Genomic DNA, 22,429 nt, shown 5'->3' with positions numbered 1-22,429 from the left:
CTATTTTCTGACATTTAATCTATTTTCTGACATTTAATTGAAAAACAATTTTTTGGTATTGGAGATTGAACCCAGGGGTGCTTTATCAATGAGCTATATCCCTAGCCTCCCCTTTTTTGGTGTGTACTGGGGATAGAACTCAGGATCTCATACATGCTAGGCAGGCACTCTACCACTGAGCTACATCCCAGACCCTCCTCAACCTATTTTATTTTTATTTTAAGACAAGGTCACACTAAGTTGCTTAGGGCCTTTCTAAATTGCTGAGGCTAGCCTTGAACTTGTGATTCTCCTGCCTCAGCCTCTCAAGTTGCTGAGATTACAGATGTTCACCACTGTTCCCAGCAGGGGGAAAAATGTGATTGATTTATTCTTTAGTCTATCAGATTAAAAATTCTGTTTTTTGCCAGGTATGTTGGTGCATGCCTATAATCCCAGCTACTTGGGGATGCTGTGGACTCAAGGATCACAAGTTCAAGGCTGGCCTCAGCAATTCAGTGCAAAACTGTCTCAAAATAAAAAACAAAATGGACTCGGATGTAGCTCAGTGGTAGAATACCCCTGGATTCAATTCTCAGTACTGAAAAAAAATCTGTTGGATTTGGAGATACAATTCAGTGGTAGAGTACTAGTCTTATACGTATAAGACCCTAGGTTCAATCCCCAGCCTTACACACACACACACAAAATCTGTTTTAGCAACTTAAAAAATCTTTTGGAAGGTGATTTTATATTATTTTTTAATGAATGTTAATAGTATTTCTTTTTGTTTGATGCTTAGAAAAGTTTCGAGAAATTAGAGACACATAGTTTATATAAATTACTGTTATATTTGGGAAAACCCCTCAATTTTGATAACATGCAGGGCATCAATTGTGATTCTACTTCATGCTTATTTTTTTAAGGAATTCCATGGCCTAGTAAGATTCAGCTGTATGGAGGATCTGGAGTTCAGACTGTTTAGAAAATGGTGACATCATTTGTACAGATTCAATAACTGGTTCATGTTGTCTCTAATTAGGCATGTCATTTTTTTCTCATGAAATAAGGTCAAGATTTCAAAGCCAGCATAAATTAATGTCTGCTTAATGCTTGAAAATATTAATAAGTATTTTCAGTTTTACAGGGCACATATCCAGGTCTCCCTTCAGAATTTCTGTTTTTTCTATTTTGAAGACATTGTTAACTTCTGTTTTGTGGTTTTGAGATTACTGATAATAAGATTACTTTTTTGAAGTCAATGCATTCTGCTTTTTGAGAGGGAATAATGATGATTAAGTTATAAATAAGTGACTCCCAGGGAATACAAATTTTATTTGTACCTTTAGCTAAAAGATACCCTATCTCCAATTTTTATTCTAAGGAAAATTTTAGGTTCCTTCATGCTATATTCATTTGGCCAAAGATCTAGGAGGAAATTTAGAAATGATTTGCTGCTTTTTGCCAGTGGTGATTTCATAGCACATTTATCATTCATTGTTATTTCAGAAATTGTTGAAAACCTGACCATAACAGATAATTCACCTAGCATACCTGAGGTAATTGATAGACTCTTCAAGGACATAGAAAATATCAACAGGGAGTCTATGGCTGAAATAGAGGATGCTCAGGTTGGTATAAAAATAATTTTATGATAAATTTGTTTTGGTACTGGGAGTAAACTATGATAAGTTTTGTTAATTCATTATTTTAACTAAGGTACAAGTAAAATATTTTTTTCTTATTTAACCATTGCTAAACATAGAGAAATATATTTTTGGATTTTAAAGCCTAAAGCATAGGGAAAATAGTTTTAGGAACCAAAAGAAATATGTGCTTAAGTTTAATATTTATTATTTAAATTCTTGAGGTTTTAGTTTTGTCATCTGATAAGGTTAATAATAATGCATACCTCCTAATAACAATGTAATTATTAATAATACCTACCTAAATAATTAACAAAATATTATATTTCAAGTCCTAGGCATATAATAGTCATGAAATAATAGTTCTTTTGCTTGCCATTTGCAACAAAGTAGGAAGTCACCCAGTAGTGAAGAAAAAATAAAAAAGGATTCCTCATTCTCATGAAAAAAAAAAAGGGAGACCAGTAGAGTAGAGAAGGGGGACAGAAGTGGGGTGAGGGGAGGGAAACAGGGGGAAATGGATAATGAAATTGACCAAATTATGTGCATATGTCAATATATAACAGTGAATCCCACTATTTTGTATAATCATAATACATCAATAAAAAGCAAAATACTAAGACATATATAATAGCTTTATTCAGATATATTTAACATACCATATAACTCAAGTATAAAAATTCACTGGGTTTTGGTATTTCATAGAGTTGTACACCAATTTCCACAGTTAGGTTTAGAATATTTCCATCATCCCAAAAGGAAACCTCACACCCTTTCCCTTCCTCTTCTCAGGCAGCCACTAAATCTACTTTTTTGATCTCTATAGATTTGCCTATTTTGGACATTTTATGTAAATGGAATCATATGAGATGTTGTCTTTTGTGACTGACTTCTTTCACTTAAAATGATGTTTTCAAAGTCATCCATGCTGTAGCATGTATAAACATTGCTTACTTTTTTTTTTTTTTTTTTTTTTTGGTACTTGAGAATTGAACTCAAGGGCACTCAACCACTGAGCCACATCCCCAGCCCCATTTTGTATTTTATTTAGAGACAGGGTTTCAATGAGTTCCTTTTAGGGCCTCACTAAATTGCTGAGGCTGGCTTTGAACTTTCGATCCTCCTGCTTCAGCCTCCCAAGCCGCTGGGATTACCACTGTGCTGGCTCAATATCGAATACTTTTTATGATTGAAAATACTACATTCTATAGATATATAACATTTTGTTTATTTGTTTGCTCATTCATGAACATTTTGATTGTTTCTACCTTTTGACTGCTGAATTACCGCTGAGTATTTGTCTGCAGATTTTTATATTTTTATTTCTCTTTGGTGTACACCTAAGTGTGAAATTGCTAAATCATGTGGTTAATCTCTTTAAACTTTTGAGAACCATCAGATTCCATTCCCACTGGCAGGGTATAAGAGATCCAGTTTTTCCACATCCTTGCCGAAATTTTTTATGTCTTTTTTTTTTTTTTTGTACCAGGTATTGAACTCAGGTGCACTTGGTGACTGAGCCACATCTCCAGCTGTATTTTGTATTTTATTTTGAGACAGGGTCTCACTGAGTTGCTTAGTGCCTTGCCTTTGCTGAGGCTGACTTTGAACTCTCAATCCTCCTGTCTCAGCCTCCTGTGCCTCTGGGATTACAGGTGTGGCCAGCTTTGTATGTCTTTTTGAATATAGTCATCCTACTGGGTGTGAAGTGCTATCTCACTGTGTTATTTTTTTATGCTAACTTTTTTTTTCAGTGCTAGGAATTGAATCCAGGGCCTTGTGTGTGACAGGCTAGTGATCTACCATTGATCCACTTCCCCAGCCCTGTTTTTTTTTTAATCATGGAAAAATAGACATAACACAAAATTTACCGTTTTAAATGTCTGTTAAGATCATTTTCCAATTTTTAAATTGGGCTATTTTTCTTTTTAGTCTGAGTAGAAGCATCTTTATGTATTCTAAAGTCACATATTGTGACTCAGTGGTAAAGCGCTTGCCTTGCAGGTGTGAGGCACTGGGTTCAAGCCTCAGCACCACATAAAAAATAAATTAATAAACAAAGATATTTTGTGTCCATCTACAACTAAAAAATATATTTTTTTAAATTACCATTTTAATCATTTTAAATGTAAAAATGTAAGGTTCGGTCGTGTTAAGTATGTTCCCATTGTTGTATAGTTGTACAACCATTCTCCCGAACTCTTTTCATCTTGCAAAACTAAAACTCATTGCCCTTAAACAACTCTCTCTCCCCACCTATCCCCTGGAAACCAGCATTCTATTTTTTATCTTAATAAATTTGATTACTATTGGTACCTCATATAAGTGGAATCATATAATGTTTGTGGTTTTGTGACAGGGTTATTTCAATTAGCATAATGTCCTCAAGATTCCTTCATGTTTCAGCATGTGTCAGAATTTCTTTCTTTTAATGCTGAATAATATCCCATTGTATGTATATACCATGTTTTGTTTATCCATTCATCTGACAAAGGACATTTAGGTTGCTTCCACCTTTTGCCTATTGTGAATAATGCTGCCATAAACATAGGAGTATAAATATCAAGTCCTTGTTATCAATTCTTAGGGATATATACCCAGAAATAGATCATTTGGTAATTATTCTTTTAATTTTGTTTTTTTGGCACTAGGGATTGAACCCAGGGGAACTTTACCACTGGGCTACATCCCCAGCTCTTTACATTTTTTTTTTTAAATTTTGAGACAGGGTCTTATCAAATTGCTGAAGGACTTGCTAAGTTGCTGAGGATGACCTTGAACTTGCAATCCTTCTCCCTCAGCCTCCTGAGTTGCTGGGAATACAGGTGTGTGCCACTGTGCCTAGCCTACTTAATTTTTTAAGGAACAACTAAATGGTGCACATTTAACATTCCCATCAACAGTGTACAAGCATACCAATTTCTTCTCATCTTCACCAGCAGTTGCTATTATTATTATTAGGCACTGGGGGTTGAACCCAGGGGCACTCTATCACTAAACTATATTACTAGCCCTTTCTATTTTTTTTATATTGAGACAGGGTGTCTTGCTAAGTTGCCTAAGCTGTCCTCAAAGTTGTGAACTTCCTGCCTCAGCCTCCTGAGTTGCTGGAGTCTTAGGCTATTGCCACTGTGCCCAGGTATTTTCTGTTATTTGATAGTAGGAGATGAGGTGGTATTTTAGTGAGATTGATTTGCATTTCCCTGATGGCTAAGATGTCTTTGAACATCTTTTCATGTGCTTATCTTTTTTGTAGAAATGTCTGTTAAGATCATTTTCCAATTTTTAAATTGGGCTATTTTTCTTTTTAGTCTGAGTAGCAGCATCTTTATGTATTCTAAAGACACATTGCAAATATTTTCTCCTGTTCTGTGGAGTCTTTTTACTTTCTTGATGGTATCATCCTCTGAAGCAAAACGTTTTAGTTTTGATGAAGTATAATTTGTCTATTTTTTCTTTCATTGCTTGTGCTTTTGATGTCATGTCTAAGAAGATTTTTCCTAACTTAGAATCATGATAATATATCACTATGTTTTCTTTTCTTTTGCTACCAGGGATTGAACCTAGGGGCACTTAACCATTGGGCCACATTCCCAGTCCATTTCTGTTTTGTTTTGGGACAGGATCTCACTAAGTTGCTTAGGGCCTCACTAAATTTCTGAGGCTGGACTTGAACTTGCAATCCTTCTGGCTAACACTTCTGAGTAGCTGGAATTATAGGCATGTGCACCTCATTTATTGGATAGTGGATTCCTTAGTATGTAAATCTCTTTAAATTATAATCTCTTCTTGTACTTAGATGTTAGTGAAAAGATATTATAAGATTCTGTGCCAAGAGTCTGTTATTTATTTATTTAGTTTTTAGTAGTAGTTGGACACAATATCTTTATTTTATTCATTTTTATGTGGTGCTGAGGATCGAACCCAGGGCCTCGCATGTGCTAGGCGAGCGCTCTACCACTAAACCACAATCCCAGCCCAAGAGTCTGTTTTTATTTCACACAAAGATCTACTTGGTTTTGGAAATGCCTTGAATTTGTTTTCTTTCTAGAAAGCCTATTTGTCACATAATTTATTTATGATACATATATTTGCTGTGTTTATCATTATACATTTATTTAAAATTTTTTTGTAGTTGTAAATGGATAGAGTGCCTTTATTTTATTTATTTTTATGCGGTGCTAAGGATGGAATCCAGTGCTTCACACATGCTATGCAAGCACTCTGCCACTGAGCTATAGCCCCAGACCTCATTATACATTTATATAAACAACACAAAACCTGCAACGTAAGTGCTTAATATATATTTGTTAGACAAATTATGCATTTTGTGACTATGAAATAACTTATAGTCATAATTTGCCATATCCTTTCTAATAAAATATGGAAAAATACAGAATTATTTAAAGTCATAAAGTAACAACTTATAAAAAGTTTGAAAAATGGAGAAAAATCATCTGTAATCATACCACTTTAATATAACTACCATAATTTAATGTGTTTTATTTAATAACGTCTACATTTAAAATGTATATAGCTAAAATGACAATGTATGTAATGTTTTTGGTATCACAAAAAGAAATCTTTTTCTTTCTCCAACATTTTATTATAAAAACTTTCAAAAAAGAGAGCTGAGGGCTGGGGATGTATCTCAGTTGTACAGCATTGTCTGATGCTCTGGGTTTGATCCCTAGTATCTCAAAAATAAAATAAAATAAAGCAAATGAATAAACAAACAAAATTAAAAGAAAGAATTTTACATTGGACATCTATTTAACAAACACTTAGATTCTACAATTGTAAACATTTTATTTCTTCTCCTTTTTGTGGTACTGGAAATTGAACTCAGGGCCTCATGCATACTAGACAGGAGTTCTGCCACTGAGCTATTACAGTTGTAAACATTTTATTGTATTTGCTTTATCACCTCTCCATTTATCCATCAACCCATCTTAATTTTTTGGATGCATTTCAAAGTTAGTTGCTGACTTCAGTACAATTCCCTATCCCCTAATGCTTTGGTATATATATCATCAACTAAAATCCAATATTTTGTTGTTTGTCCAGATTGAAGAAATGGCAGTAAACCTGTGGAACTGGGCAGTTACCAGGAGAATAGGTTTGTTTATGAGTGAAGAGCAGACAGTTAAACGTACGTATGTATACATTTTGTGACTCATTTTGAGGAGTATTCTTACTAGACATTAGATAATGTTCTCACAGTTTGAATAATGTTTTGACCACTTCTAGGAGATTTGTTAAAAGACAAACAAAATAATTCATAAGCATTGGTTTTTCAAGCAAATAGCTTTCCTCAGTTTTTATGATTTTTCAGAGTTTAGCTCTTTATGAGTTTGTGGGCATCACCACAAGATAGTCTAGAGGACAAATGATTAAAGGATGGGAAATTGAAAACTGGAGGGGATGTGAAAGGACATAGATGATTTCCCATTGGAAAATAAATCATCAAAATCTTCAGGACATGAAGGACCATTGAATAATTGCCCCTCTCCATTAATAAAAGATTGAAAAGTGTTGCAATGTGAGGGATTTAAATTTTTAACACTGAAAAGAATAGTTTCCTCGAGAGGTAGGTTGATAAACATTGGAATGAGTTACTGAGAGAAACTAAAGATTCTTTCTACTTCCACAGGTAAAAAACAAGAACAATAACTACAAAACCCAAATCCCAAACCAGACTCATTATCTTGGATGATTTGAATGTAGAAAGGGAAGCTGTTTGCTTGAAAACCAGTGCTTACTATCTGACAAAGTGCTAATGCTTTGGCTAAATGAGCAATGTCTAGTGTACTGATAATTAATTTTTTTTTCAACAAGAATAGTGACAACAAATGGATTTATGAAAGTATATTGTCCCAATATATAGGATACATTCAGGCAGTGAATCAAAGGATGGATCTCTACTTCTTGACTTTGTAAAGACAAATGATGTGTTTGTATGCAACATATAGAATTTATTACTGTGTATTTATCTTTGTAAATACAAACAAAACTGTATATAATTTCAATGTAGGTATACATTAATTGGTGGTTAATAGAATTAATAATATGCTTACTCATGATTTACTCCTCTATTAGGATGTTTAAAGAATAATTCTTTCTCTTTAAGATATATGTCAATATCATTGTTCCCAACAAGCCTTGAATTCTGAGTTATAGAGAGGGAAGAGTTAAGTTTTATCTGTGGGAGAAAGTTAGTATGTAGGTGAATTGTGTGATATTAAAATATATTAATTTTTTTAAAATTTTGGTACCAGAGATTGAATCCAGGGGCACTTAACCACTGAGCCACATCCCCAACCCATTTTATTTTTTTAATTTTGAGCCAAGGTCTCTCTAACTTGCTTAGAGCCTCACTAAGTTGCTGAGGCTGGGTTGAACTTGCAATACTCCTGCCTTAGCCTCTCAAGCTGGTGGGATTATAGGTGTGCACCACCACAGCCAGCAAAATACATTAATTCTTGACTCTGATATATATAAAATGGGTGTTGCGACCCAACGATCTTTCCCAATGTATTGTCCTGCTTCATATATCAGTGATTTGTTTTTCTTGGTACTGGAGATTGAACCCAAGGGTGCTCTGCTACTGAGCTACATCCCAATCCCTTTTTATTTTATTTTGAAACATGGTTTCAAGTTTCCCAGGCTGGCCTCGAATTTGTGATCCTCCTGCTTCTCAGCCTTCCGAGTCACTGGGATTGCAGGCATGTACCACTGCACTGAGTTGCATGTGTCATTGCTTCCTCAGATATTTAGGTGCTTGTTAAATGTATTGTGCTTTTTTGTGTGTGTGTGTTGGGGGATGGTACTGGGGATTGAACTGAGGGCACTTTACCACTGACCCACATCCCCAGCCCTATTTTATATTTTATTTAGAGACAGGGTCTCACTGAGTTGCTTAGTGCCTCGCTTTGGCTGAGGCTGGCTTTGAACTCACGCTCCTCCTGCCTCAGCCTCCTGAGTGGCTGGGATTATAGGTGCCCAACTAGTGCTTTGTTAATACAGTGGAGAATTATATGCAATGCAGCAAACCTCTAATATATATATATGGAGATACTTTGTATCCTTAAAATAAATTCAGTGTACCTGGATTATGTTCTGTGATGAAATAATTCATCAATATTTATAAACTACTTTTTTATTATTTGGAAGAATTATGGAAATATGTTCTGGAATCAGTAGAAGAATGACTTGTAAATTCCAGTTTTAGACCTGTTGCATTTGCAGCAAGAAGGCAGATGTGAAATTGGAGCTTATGAGAAACATCTGAGCTGGACCTGTAGATTTGGCAGTTATTTACATGAGGGTGATAGTCGAAGCTACAAGAGTAATTGATTCTCTGAGGGAGAAAATAAATAGCAGTGATTTTTAAATATTGGTATAACCTGAAATTATCTGCAAAACCTCTTAAAAATACAGATGCCCAGTCCCTACCATTGATATTTTTTAAAAATGTTTTTTAGTTGTTGGTGTACCTATATTATTTATTTATTTGTATGTGATGCTGAGGATTGAACCCAGTGCCTCACATATGCTAGGCAAGCACTCTGCCACTGAGGCACAACTCCAGCCCTGCTGACCCCCCCGCCATTGGTGGTTTGGATTCATTTGGGTTCAGGATGAAACCTGGGCATGTCTATAATATGAAAAAAGAATTCTCATGCCCACCAAATTTTAAGAACCAGTAGTATTGAGGAAAAAAACAGAGTAGGGAGGGTTTTTTTTCCCCCTGGAAGTACTGGGGATTAGAACCCAGGGCCTCTCTGTATATGAGGCAAGTGTTCTACCACTGAGCTGCATCCCCAGCACTTTTGATTTGAGACAGGATTTGCTAAGTTCCCCAGGCTGGTCCCTAACTTTTGATCCATTTAATTCAGCTTCCTGAGTAGCTAGAATTTCAGGTACTCTCCCCAAGCCCAGTGATTAGTGACATTTTTAAAATCTTGAATCTTCCATTTAATTACTGAGAAGAAAAAGAATAAGAATAGAAGACCAAAATGTGATTTAAAAATTCTAGAGACTCATTACCCATTTATTGAGTGCCCATTTACTCATTATTGGGTTTTCATACCATGTTATGGCAGGTAATAGGTGAAAGGAACAAGGTAAGACTCCAGACCAGAGAAACCAAGGAAAAAATTATGTTTGAGGATCTAGTAAGTAATGAGTTAACACTAAATAAACAATAATTTTTTAAAGTTAGCTTTTTCATTTCTGTGACCAAATCACTTGACAAAAATAATTTAGAGGAGGAAAAGTTTATTCGGGGCTTATAATTTTAGAGGTCTCAGTCTATAAATGGGAGACTCCATTGCTCTGGGCCCAAGGTGAGGCAGGAAGAAGATTGTGGGGGAAGGATGCAGCAGAGGGAAGCTTCTCCCTTTATGGCAGCAAGGAAGCAGAGAGCAGGGGGTGGAAAGGGGCCACAGCAAAGATGCACCCTTCCAGAGCCTAGTGACCAACCTCGTCCAGTCAGCCCCACCTGCCTACAATTACCACCCAGTCAATCCATTCAAACTAGGATGGACCGATCAGGTTATAGCTCTCATAATCCCATTATTTTGCCTCTGAATATTCCTGCATTAATAGAAGCTTTTGGGGGACACCTCATATCCAAACAATAGCAAAAATAAAACATTAATAAATCCCAGAGAGTACAACACTATGTTTGTTTAGGTCAATTCAAAGATCAGGCTGTGGATATTGGTAGAAGAGAGTAAGACAGATGTTCAAAGTAATGATCAGCAAACACCTAACCAAGATGTTTATAATACCAAAAGGTCAAAGAATATATTGGTGAGAGGACAAGAATAGAGCAACAACAACAAAGAAAACATCTTTATTCTAAAGTAGTATTTTGTTTCAGCCTCAGGTGTCTTTGGCTTGAAGGCTTATTGGCAATCAGTATAAACACCTGGATCTTGAATGTGAGGATGGGACCAAAGTTCTTAGATTAAGCAATAACCTGTACAGGGATATTGCTTAATGATGAACTAGAATGGCTCAGAACAAGAGGATAGTATTTTTCAAAAATGTCATGGTCATTGTGAGATGTTTCTGTGAAATCAGGGAAGGTGGTCTTTGGAAGCACAGGTTTAGTGAAGAGATAAGGGTGCAAAACAGATTGAGTAGCAAGAAAATAGAGGTATTGGATAGATATTCAGCTAATTAAGTTTGGCAATGAATGATAAGGAGAAATAGGATGCAAGCTTGAAATATAATGGGGTTAATTGATTTTTTTTGAATGTGGGAATGGGGAGAAATGAGTATAATTGAAGACAGAGGGGAACAAGTAAATTGAGAGGGTAGTACTGAACATACCTTTTGAGAGAGGAAATAATTGAGAGTTCAGGGTCTGGAGAACACTGAAGAATTAATACACTTTGATGAAAAGAAAGGAAATATTGTGCTGGAGTTGTAGCTTAGTGATAGAGTGCTTACCTAGCATGTGTTGAGGCACTGGGCTTGATTCTCAGCACTGTATATGAATAAATAAATAAAATAAAGGCCCATAGACAATTAAAAAAAATTTTTTTAAAAGAAAGGAAATATTTTCAAAACTGGAAATTCAAGTCAGTGTAAGTGTATGATTAGACATAATTTTATCAAATGTGTTTTTAGAACAAAATAATGTCATTAAGAGATCCATAGCAGCTAGGTGTCATGGCACATTGCCTGTAATCCCAGAGGTTCTGGAGGCTGAGACAAGAGGATCATGAGTTCAGAGCCAGCCTTAGCAAAAGCGAGGCACTAAGCAACTCAGTGAGACCCTGTCTCTAGATAAAATACAAAATAAGGCTGGGGGGCTGGGATTGGTGGCTCAGTGGCAGAACGCTTGCCTTGCACATGTGAGGCACTGTGTTTGATCCTCAGCACCACATAAAAACAAATAAACAAAATAAAGATATTGTGTCCATGTATAGCTAAAAAATATTTTTTAAAAAAGAAAATAGGGCTGGGGATGTGGCTCAGTGGTCAGGTGCCTCTAAGTTTAATCCCTGATACGAGAGAGAGAGAGAGAGAGAGAGAGAGAGAGAGAGAGAGAGAGAGAGAGAGAGAGAGAGAGAGAGAGAGAAATATGAATAGTTTTTGCATCTCACGATGGGGAGTTGAAATCTGACTATTCCAATTTCCCTATAATTTCAGATGGGCAGATTGTCTCTTTTATGATGGAATATTTATTAGAAATTGTATTAGCATAGAAAGAATGGCTGCCGAGATCTCACATAAAGTGATTAGTTCAATTATAGGTAAAGTCATTTTTTAAAACTTAGAGATGACTTATGATGAAACAAACTACAGAAATAAAGAGGTTACACCTGTAATCCCAGCTACCTGGGAGGCTGAGGTAGAAGAATTGCAAGTTTGAGGCCAGCCTGGTCAGCTTAGTGAGATCCTGTTTCATTATAAAAAATAAAAAGGGTTGAGAATGTAGCTCAGTGGTAGAGTGTCCTTGGGTTCAATCCCCTGCACTGAAAAAAAAAAGTTAAAATTATTCACACTTGCTTATTTGCCTATTTTCTTGGAAAATGATCTGTATAATGAAGCCATCTCTATTTTCTAAATTATACTTCAAGAACTTTAGTGTCATCTAAGAAAATACATTCTTAGAAAGTTTCTCATTTTAGGAGAAAAATCTAAAACTATCCTTCCTGATGTCAAGAGATTTTTGTCAGATGTTGAATAACTCTAGATTCCACTTAAAATTATTCTTTTGTCAGCATGGTACATACAAGAGCATCTTATGGAATCAATATCTTCAGTGAGTTAATATGTATAGAAATTAAAATTTGAGAATTAAATATCTCTCTGGAGCATTAAGCAAATGATTCATTTGGTAAGTGTCAGGTCATTTCATTTTGAAAATTGATTATTTAAAAAGGCCTTTAAACTTCTTATTTTGGGGTTGGGGGTATAGCTCAGTGGTAGAGCATTTAGCATGCATGGTGCCCTGGGTTTAATCCCTGGCACCACAAAAATAAACAAAACAACAAAAACAAACAAAGAAATATATATTTTGGTGGTACTGGGGTTTGAAACTGGAAGTGTTCTACTTGTGAGCTACATTCTTACCACATTTTTTTGAAAATGTGTCTTAAGGCAGGGTCTCCTTAAATTGCTGAGGCTGGCATTGACCTTGCAGACCTCCAGCCTCCCAAATCACTGGAATTAAGGCATATGTCACCATGCCCAGGTTCAGACTTGTTTTTCTTTAAACAAAAAAAATTGGCTTCACTTCAATCATCTTTCCTCTTTATAGATGTACATAAAAGGAGAATGAATGTTTTGTTTTTAATGGGTATCTAATTACTGTTTTGCAGTATGTCATGTTGCTTGCAAGTTGGTGTGTATGTGTGAAGTCTCAGTTGCTTCAGAACAAGCTCTTCGAAGACAGATTTTGGTAAGTCCTAGTTGATTGAGGAGAAAGTGTAGATGAAATGAGATAATTGTTACTTTGATTAAAATGGTTGAAGTTAGTATAAAACTGGAGGGGGTTGAAACCTTTAGTGTTAACGATGTTCTTTTTATCATCAGTGTATTACAGTTGAAGATCTGGGCAGTTCTATATTTATTATTACTGTGATTCAGTAAACTAACTATATATTGATTGTGTAAATCTGGATTTATGAATTCCTTTTTGCTTTTATCACCTCTTTTTCTTTTCTTTCTTTTTGGTGGCATTGGGAGGGTACTAGGAATTGGATTGAACCCAGGGTGCTCTACCACTGAGTTATATTCCTGGCCCTTTTTATTTTTATTATGAGACAGGATTCCACTAAATTATTGAGGCTCTCCTTGAATTTGTGATCCTCTAGCCTCAGCCTTCCCAATAGTTGAGAATATAGACAAATACCACTGTGCCTGGCCTATCACCTCTAACTTGATAGCATGTCAGTTTCTCTATCCAAGGGAATGGTATTATTTAGGCTTAGAAGAGTTTCTCTAATGAAAAATTTGAACTATTAAGTAAGTAGAGATTATATGATTTTGTTTTTCCACTTTTTTTTTTTGAGACAGAGTCTCATTATGTTGGCCAGTCTGGCCTGAAACCCCTGAACTCAAGTGATTCTCCTATCTCAGCGTCCAAGGAGCTGGGACTACAGGTGTGCTTCATTGCACCCAGCTAGAGTGCAGTATTAGAAGTCTGGAGTCCTACATTTGAATTCCAGTTCTGTGACTTCTAGCTATGTGCCATTGGAAGATTATTTAGTTTTCTCACTTGTAATGTGAAAATACTAGTATCTACCTTAGAGTATTATAGGGTTAAAATTATGGGGTTTTTTTGAGAAGTGCTGGATAAACTAAAATGGGCAGGTAAATATACAATAGATAGATTGTATATTTGCCCATGTGGATATAATTACAATTACCTGAAAAATCCACATAGTATGTCATATAATAAAGTTGGGTTGAATATGGAGTTTATCTTGTGTGTTTTCATTGTTTTTGCCAAAATGTAGCCACTGTAATGTCCCTGAACAGTTATATTTTGCCCAACTTTTGTAAATATTTTTTTTTCAGTGGGAAGGTCAGTCTGAAACAAACTATTCAATTATGGCTGAAACTCGAAGTCCTCCTCTAGCATTTCGATTACTTAAAAAAATTAAGGACTGGTGTGTAGCTCAGTGAGAGTGCTTGTCTAACATTCTGAAGATCTTGGGTTGGATCTTTAGCATCACAAAAATAAATATATTTCCCCAAATAATATATATATATATTTATGTGAAATTAAAATTTTCAGAAAAATAATGACAGTAATAAAAAATAGCAGTTTTCTGCTCAGTTCCTCTCTGTCTACTGTCTTGTCCCCTGGAGGCAATCATGTTTTTTCAGTGGAAAAATATTTTTCCCAGTGTTTTAAATCATTATACATGCATGCATTTTTTGGTGGTCCTGGGGATGTAGCCCAGGGCCTTCCACATGCTTGGCAAGTACTCTACCACTGAACTACACCCTCAGCTATGAAGCAGTATTTTATTATGGAAAAGCTCAATTGTACATAAAACTCAGTTAAGATAATTACAGTGATTCCCTCATTTACCAATCACTCAATTAGAATAATCCTCTATTCATGGTCATTCATTTCTTCTATATCCTCCAACAATAACTTTCTGGCCCAATGGATTATTTTAAAGCAAGTCTAAAATGTATAATTTTGTATCTGAGTCTAAAAGACAAGATATATTTTTATTCAACAGATCCAATATCTATTATACCTTATAAAACTTAACAAAGATTTCCTGAAATCATTAAACATCCAGATCCACAACCCCTTGCCCTCAGCAGGTTAGAGAACCAACTTATTATTCTGAAAACTATTAAATAAAGAGCAGTAAACAAGCATTTAGTTTGTCTTTTGGTACAAACCATGTTTTGGGGTAACTAAGTAGTTAATGAGGGAGTTTCTATTTCAGTAATTAAACGAAGAAGGAATGTAGAATTAGAATATCTGAACCCTTGAGTTGGTTTCATAGAATCAGGACCAAAGAAGATTCTCATCTTGTATTTTATTAATCTGTCTCTTTTATTTTTTATTTTATTTTTTTAGATAGACACAATATCTTTATTTTATTTATTTACTTATTTATTATTTAAATTTTTTTGTTTATTCATTTTTATGTGGTGCTGAGGATTGAACCCAGTGCCTCACACGTGTGAGGCAGGTACTCTGCCACTGAGCCACAACCCCAGCCTTATTTTATTTATTTTTATGTGGTGCTGAGGATCAAATCCAGTGCCTCACATGCTTGAAGCAAGCACTCAACCTCTGAGCTATAACCCCAGCCCCTAATGTGTCTTTTTTAAACTTCATATTTTCTCTCTTTTTAAAATAAAAAATCTATTGTAGAAGAAATTTATTTGTTGAAGAAGCCAGGGTGTTTGTCCTGTAGAATTTATTAAATTCTAGATTCTGATGATTGCATTCTCATGATATCATTTGAAATATAGTCCTCTGTCCTCAGTTTCCTGTGAACTGGTAGTTAGATCAAGAAACTTATTTTGATTCAGGTTTGCATTTTGTCAGAATAATTTATATGTGGTATGATGTACTAATACCTACCTATCACTTTTTTTGTTCTGTTAGTGCCCTTTGATGATTATTGTTCTATATTTGATATTTCTGTAGGGGTTTGGATATTCTAATTCTAATTCTGTGTTCCTTCTTTGTTCATTAATTGAAAGTTAATTATATTGGGGTGAAGTGTAGTTTATAAAGAAAAACAAACTAAGGGCTTGGTTCTTGCTCTTTAGTCATTTTCAGAAATAATGAGTAGGTTCTCTAACATCTTAAACAGTAGCCAGATATTTTTAAAAAATTTTGTGCTGGGAATTAAACCCAGGACTTTGGGGATACTAAACATGCACTTTACCACTGAGCTACACTTCTAGCCCCAAGTAAGTTTTTTAAAGAAATATATCATTATGGTCTGCATGAGGCCCTAAGTTCAATACCCAGCACTCCCACCCCCTATATAATAAAATCTATATGAATATATATAGGTAATGAATTTCATTCAGTTGTAGTTATTTTTATTGATACATATTGCTCTATCTTTGACCTACTGGTAGGAACCACTTGGTTCTCAATCCTTCTGACATGACCCCAGTAGTTCAATAGTTTTTTAAAAAATTTCTAATATGACAGTATTCCAGCCTCATCTGATATAATTCCTGTCGTGGACCTGGAATCAGTCATTCCTCCAAACAGCTTTCTTTACTTTTAATAGAGATTCTTAATTGGGCATGGTAGTACATTCCTATGATTCCAGAAACTCAATAAGCTAAGACAGGAGAATCACAAGCTTGAGGCTGGCCTCAAGATAGAAACTAGAAAGGGCCAAGGATGTAGCTCAGTGGTACAGTGCTCATGTGTTCAATACTTAGTAATGCAAAAAAATCTATATATCTATATATGTCCACATATCTCTATCTATCTATATCCATATATATATATATATATATATATATATATATATATATATATATATATATATTTTCAGTACTGGATATTGAACCCAGGGTGCTCTACCACTGAGCTACATCCCCAGCCCTTTTTATTTTTTCTTAATTTTGAGACAGATTATCACTAAATTGGCCAGGCTGGCCTTGAACTTTCAGTCTCTCTGCCACAGCTTCCCAAGTAGCCGGGATTACAAGCATGTACCACTGCACCTGGCCATATTTTTGAAAAAAAAGAAAATACATGAGTTCTTACTTAAATTTTTAAATGGTATTTAATATTATAGTATTTCACTTAGCCTTCTTGATTTTTTGTTGTATATCTTTTTTTTTTTTTAGTTGTAGAGGGACACAATACCTTTATTTTATTTGTTTTATTTTTATTTGGTGCCTGGGATCAAACCCAGTGCCTCAAGCATGCTAGGCAAGCTCTCTACCACTGAGCCACAACCCCAGCCCCTTGTTGTATATCTTTTACTGTCTTATAACCTTAATATACTAAATAATTTATTTCATCCTAAAATATGTATTTATAATAGTTTCAGAATATAGTAATATCAACATTATCAGATAATATGATTTCTGAAAACAATTTCTTTTTCATGATGGGGATTGAGCCCAGGACCTCATACTGGTTAAGCAAATACTTTACAACTGATCTACACACTTAGACCTAGATTTTTCATATTTCTTTTATTCTCAGAATATATTCCATTAGTCAAACTTTGATTTTTTAAAAATAAATGTTGGCATTTATTTACTTATTTAATTTATATGTGGTGCTGAGAATCGAACCCAGTGCCTCATACATGCCAGGCAAATGCACTATTGCTGAGCCACAGTCCCAGCCCAAAATGTGATTTTATTTTATTTTTAAAAAATATTTGGTATTTAAAAAATATCTTTATTGTTTGTTTATTTATTTTTATGTGGTGCTGAGGATCAAACCTAGGCCTCACATGTGTGAGGCAAGTGCTCTGCCACTGAACCACAACCTCAGCATATGGTTTTAATATTCTTAAAATATTGCTTTTAAATTACTTGACCAGGAGGCTGAGGCAGAAGCCTTTCCACCTGAGATCAGGAGTTTGAGGCTGTTCAGGGCAACATATTAAGATCCCCAGCTCAAAAAACAAAAAAGAAGTTACTTGAAGTAATTCTTGCTTTATGATTGTGCCTTCAACTTGATAGATAATTAGGTCAATTTCTTTTGATTTACTTTTGATTTTTACTGATTTTTTCCAGTTTGAATAAATTTTGTTTTATAATTTTGAAAGATTAATATGCTTCCAAAGACAAATCTACTTAATAAAGTATATTTAAATAAGTCTAGCTTATTTCTGCCTGGCATACATGAGGCTCTGGGTTCAATCCCCAGCACTGCAAAGAAAAAATAATATTAATAATATATACCTGTTTGATTATATTTTAAAATTATAAACAATAAAATGTGTTTACTCTTTTTTTCTTGTAGATAATCATTTTATTTTATTGCTTATGATTTTTAAATATAATCAGCAGGTATATATTATTAATATTATTTTTTCTTTGCAGTGTTGGGGATTGAACCCAGAGCCTCATGTATGCCAGGCAGAAAGCTCTAGCAGTGACCCAGAGCTCCAGTCCCAGTGCATAACTTGTATCTTCCCCACCTCCAGTTTCTTAGATAAATTGTAGCATTCATGTGTATTCTTGTCCATTTCTCCCCCCACTTGACAATTGAATGTTACTTCTTAGGATCACCCTGCAGCAGTATGTAGATATTTCTGATTTTCTTTTGCAGTATTAGGGATTGAACCCATGGGTCCTCTACCACAGAGCTATATCCACAGTCCTTTAATTTTTTTTTAATTTAAATTTTGAAACAGGGTATCAGTAAGTTGGAGAGGCTGGCCTTGAACTTGACATCCTCCTGCCTCAAACTCCTGAGTCTCTGGGATTTATGGTAGAAGGGATGACTGTTATATATGCTCTGTCCTCCATCTTGATCCAGCCCTTCTTTGCTTCCACAGCATTTTTGTATATTACTTATCAACTATTTACTTAAATATCTATCAATTAGCTTTTCCAGGGTGCCTGGCATGTAAAGGATACTTAGTATTAATGTTGGATTAGTCAAAATTGTATTAGGGATAAAATTAAAAACTAGAACCCAGGGGTGTTGAACCATAGTCTAATGCTTATTATATAATTATATCAATTATGCATGTATCAAGTTTTCAAAACTTTCTTTTCCTGTATAAATTATCCCAATATTTTAGTAGATATGTTATCAGGACTATTAATTTTTTGGTATTATTGCTTTTCTTAAGTTTATTTCTTTTAAATTGTGGCATTCAAAGCAGAACACACAACTCTAATAAGTACTGATTTTTTTCCTTTCGTGGGTTATGTGACTGTATATTGACAGGATTAATTATTTTCCCCAGTACTCTCCAGCCAGATTGAGGGAGGTGTGAAGTTTTAAAAACTATTTTCTAACTTCTCTCTTCTAGATGAATATGAGAACAGGAAAAGGGTGGGTGGATGTTGGAAATGCTTTGATCGCTGATGAATTTTTTCAAGCTGCCATGGCTGTAAGTTACCATTGATTTTTTGCTGCGGCAATTATTAGTAACATCTCTTGTTAGTTTCATCATTACATTGTGGTATTGTTTTATTTTCCAGGGTCTGGAGCAATTATATGTCAAATTAGTGCAGAGGAGCTACTCTGAGGACCACTTAATCATGCAGAAGACTGCTGTGGAGAATGACCTCTTCAAAGTGCTTTCTTACCAAGCAGAATCAGTAGGTGTCATAGGCACCAGGGCTTTATGGTGGGGTATTTTGTATATGTAAATGCAAAAGTGATGAGATGTAATATGTTAAAAGAAAGTCAGGTGTCACTGGCCATTTATAGGATGTTATATTTGACCTTTTTCTCTCTGTCTTATATCTGACGGTGATATTACTCATCGTGATTGAAATATGTGCGGGGGTGGATGAAGGTGAAAAGACTGATACGTAGCTAAACATCATTTTCAACCACTGCAAGTCACACCTGCCATTTATTTGTGGCAGCATCCTTGACCTGAAACACCTGTTTCTGTTTGTGACTCTCTTACATTCATAGTCTGCCTGAAAAGAGCCTTCTTATTTGTAGTTGTTCTGGGTTGTTTGTTGATGTTTTTAAAAATCTGCTGCTATCACACGATCTTCAAAGTTGCATTTTACCTCTGTTTGCCTTCTGGGTCTCCTCCTTTTGTCATCATGGAGTTAGTTGTGCATTTTCAGTTGTCAAAATGTAAGCCATGAGGTGTTTGCTTTCTGTATATAAATCTGGACCTAAAAAAGGCTTTAGAAATCATCTAGTCTTGTAGCATTTTTTTCAGTGTATGAAAATGCTTGATATGTAAATCTTATCATCTTTGGCTACCTGAAACTTTGAGTAGTTATGATTAATATTGAGAACTATATAATTCTTAACTTTAGAAGATGACATCATTAAAAGTAGGAGTGGAAGCTTTTTTTATTTGTTCTTTTTAGTTATATATGAGAGTAGAATGTATTTTGCCATATTCATACAAACATGAAGAATTTCTTATTCTAATTAGGATCCCAGTCTTATGGATGTACATGATGTGGAGATTCAACTGTGGTGTATTCATATATGTATGTAGGGAAGTGTTATTGGATTCATTCTACTGTCTTTCCTATTTTATTTTATTTTTTAGTTGTAGTTGGACACAATACCTTTATTTTATTTATTTATTTTTATGTGATGCTGAGGATCGAACTCAGGACCTTGCATGTGCTAGATGAACCCCCTACCACTGAGCCACAAACCCAGCACTGTTTTTCATATTCTTATTTCCCCTCCCTTCCCTTCATTCCTCTTTGTCTAAATGGCTGAACTTCTATTCTTCCCCCTCCCCCTCTTGTGGTGTGTTAGCATCCACATATCAGGGAGAACATTAGACCTTCAGTTTTTTGGAATTAGCTTATTTCACCTAGCATGATAGTCTCCAGCTCCATCCATTTACCAGCAAATGTCATAGTCATTTCTTTTTATGGCTGAGTAATATTCCATCGTGTATATACACACCACATTTTCTTTTTCCATTTATCTGTTGAAGGACACCTAGGTTGGTTCCATAGCTTAGCTATTGTGAATTGGAATGTTATAAACATTGATGTGGCTGTGTCACTGTAGTATTCTGATTTTAACTCCCTTAGATATATACCTAGGAGTGATACAACCAGGTCAAATGGTGACTCCATTCCTAATTTTTTGAGGAATCTCCATACTGCTTTTCAGAGTAGTTGCACCAATTTTTAGTCCTACCAGCAATGTATGAGTGAACCTTTTGCCCCACATCCTTGCCAATATTTGTTATTGCTTGTATTCTTTTTTTAATATTTTTTTTTAGTTGTAGATGGACATAATACCTTTATTTTATTTTTATGTGATGTTGAGGATCAAACCCAGTGCCTTTCACATGGCGAGGTGAGCACTCTACCACTGAGCTACAACCCCAGCCCTGTTATTGCTTGTATTCTTTTTTTTTTTTTTTTGTATTCCTGCGAATTCTGACTGGAGTGAAATGAAATATCAGTGTAGTTTTAATTTGCATTTCTCTAATGGCTAAAGATGTTGAACATTTTTTCATATATTTGCTAACAATTCATATTTCTTCTGTGATGTGCCTGTTCAATTTCTTTGCCCATTTATTGATTGGGTTATTTGTTTTTGTGGTGTGTGTGTATACACACACACACACACACACACACACACACACACATAATCTATCCTAAGGTTTAATGTTCTATCTGAGCTGCAGGTGGCAAAGATTTTCACATTCTTGATTGTTTCCTTTGCTTTGAAGAAGCTTTTTAGTTTGATACCATCCCATTTATTGATTCTTGATTTTATTTCTTGTGATTTAGGAGTCTTATTGAGGAAGTCATTTCCTAAGCCAACATGTTAGAGTAGTGAGCCTACATTTGCTCCTAGTAGGTGCAAGGTTTCTGGTCTAATGCTGAGGTCTTTGCTCCACTTTTAGTTGAGTTTTGTGCAGGGCGAGATAGGGATTCAGTTTCATTCTGCAATATATGGATTTTTAGTTTTCCTGGCACCATTTGTTGAAGAGCTATCTTTTCTCCAATGCATGTTTATGCCACCTTTTTTTAGTATGAGATAACTGTATTTATGTGGGTTTGTCTCTGTGTCTTTTACTCTCTTCATTGGTGTCCATGTCTGTTTTGGTGCCAATACCATGCCATTTTTGTTACTATAGCTCTGTAGTAGAGTTTATGCCTCCTGCTCCACTTTTCTTGCTGAGGATTTCTTTAATTATCCTGGGCCTTTTGTTTTTCCAAATGAATTTCATGACTACTTTTTCTATTTCTATGAAGAATGCCATTAGAATTTTAAAAGGAACTGCATTAAATCTGTATAGTGCTTTTGACCACATTAATTCTGCCTGTCCAATAAAATGGGGGAATCTTTCCATCTTCTAAGGTCTTCTTCAATATCTTTCTTTAATGTTCTGTAGTTTTCATTGCAGAGGTCTTTCACCTCTTTTTTTTTTTTTTAGGATAATTCCCAAGTATTTTTTTTTATGAAGCTATTGTTAATGGGATAGTCCTCCTAATTTTCAGCTGACTCATCATTGGTATACAGGAATGCAATTGATTTATGGGTGTTAATTATATCCTGCTACTTTGCTGAATTCATTTATGAGTTCTAGAAGTTTTCTGGTTGAATTCTGGATTTTCTAAATGTAGGTTCATGTCATGGGCAAATGGGGAGAGTTTGAGTTTTTCTTTTCCTATTCATATCC

The 22,429-nt window shown here is 35.0% G+C and overlaps 1 protein-coding gene across 1 annotated transcript in view; it reads left to right on the top strand.

Moving 5' to 3' along the window:
* Tex11 (testis expressed 11) overlaps positions 1–22,429 on the top strand; it is a 289,052-nt gene that overhangs the window by 16,299 nt on the left and 250,324 nt on the right. Inside the window, exons 3-7 of the mRNA XM_021719909.3 lie at positions 1,489–1,610; positions 6,693–6,777; positions 12,968–13,047; positions 19,103–19,183; positions 19,275–19,394. Coding sequence (XP_021575584.3) covers positions 1,489–1,610; positions 6,693–6,777; positions 12,968–13,047; positions 19,103–19,183; positions 19,275–19,394 — 488 coding nt within the window. The remainder of the gene's footprint in view (positions 1–1,488; positions 1,611–6,692; positions 6,778–12,967; positions 13,048–19,102; positions 19,184–19,274; positions 19,395–22,429) is intronic.

This window comes from Ictidomys tridecemlineatus, chromosome X (genome assembly GCF_052094955.1).
Source record: "Ictidomys tridecemlineatus isolate mIctTri1 chromosome X, mIctTri1.hap1, whole genome shotgun sequence".
Lineage (NCBI taxonomy): Eukaryota > Metazoa > Chordata > Mammalia > Rodentia > Sciuridae > Ictidomys > Ictidomys tridecemlineatus.
This window is presented reverse-complemented; position numbering and strand designations above follow the sequence as displayed.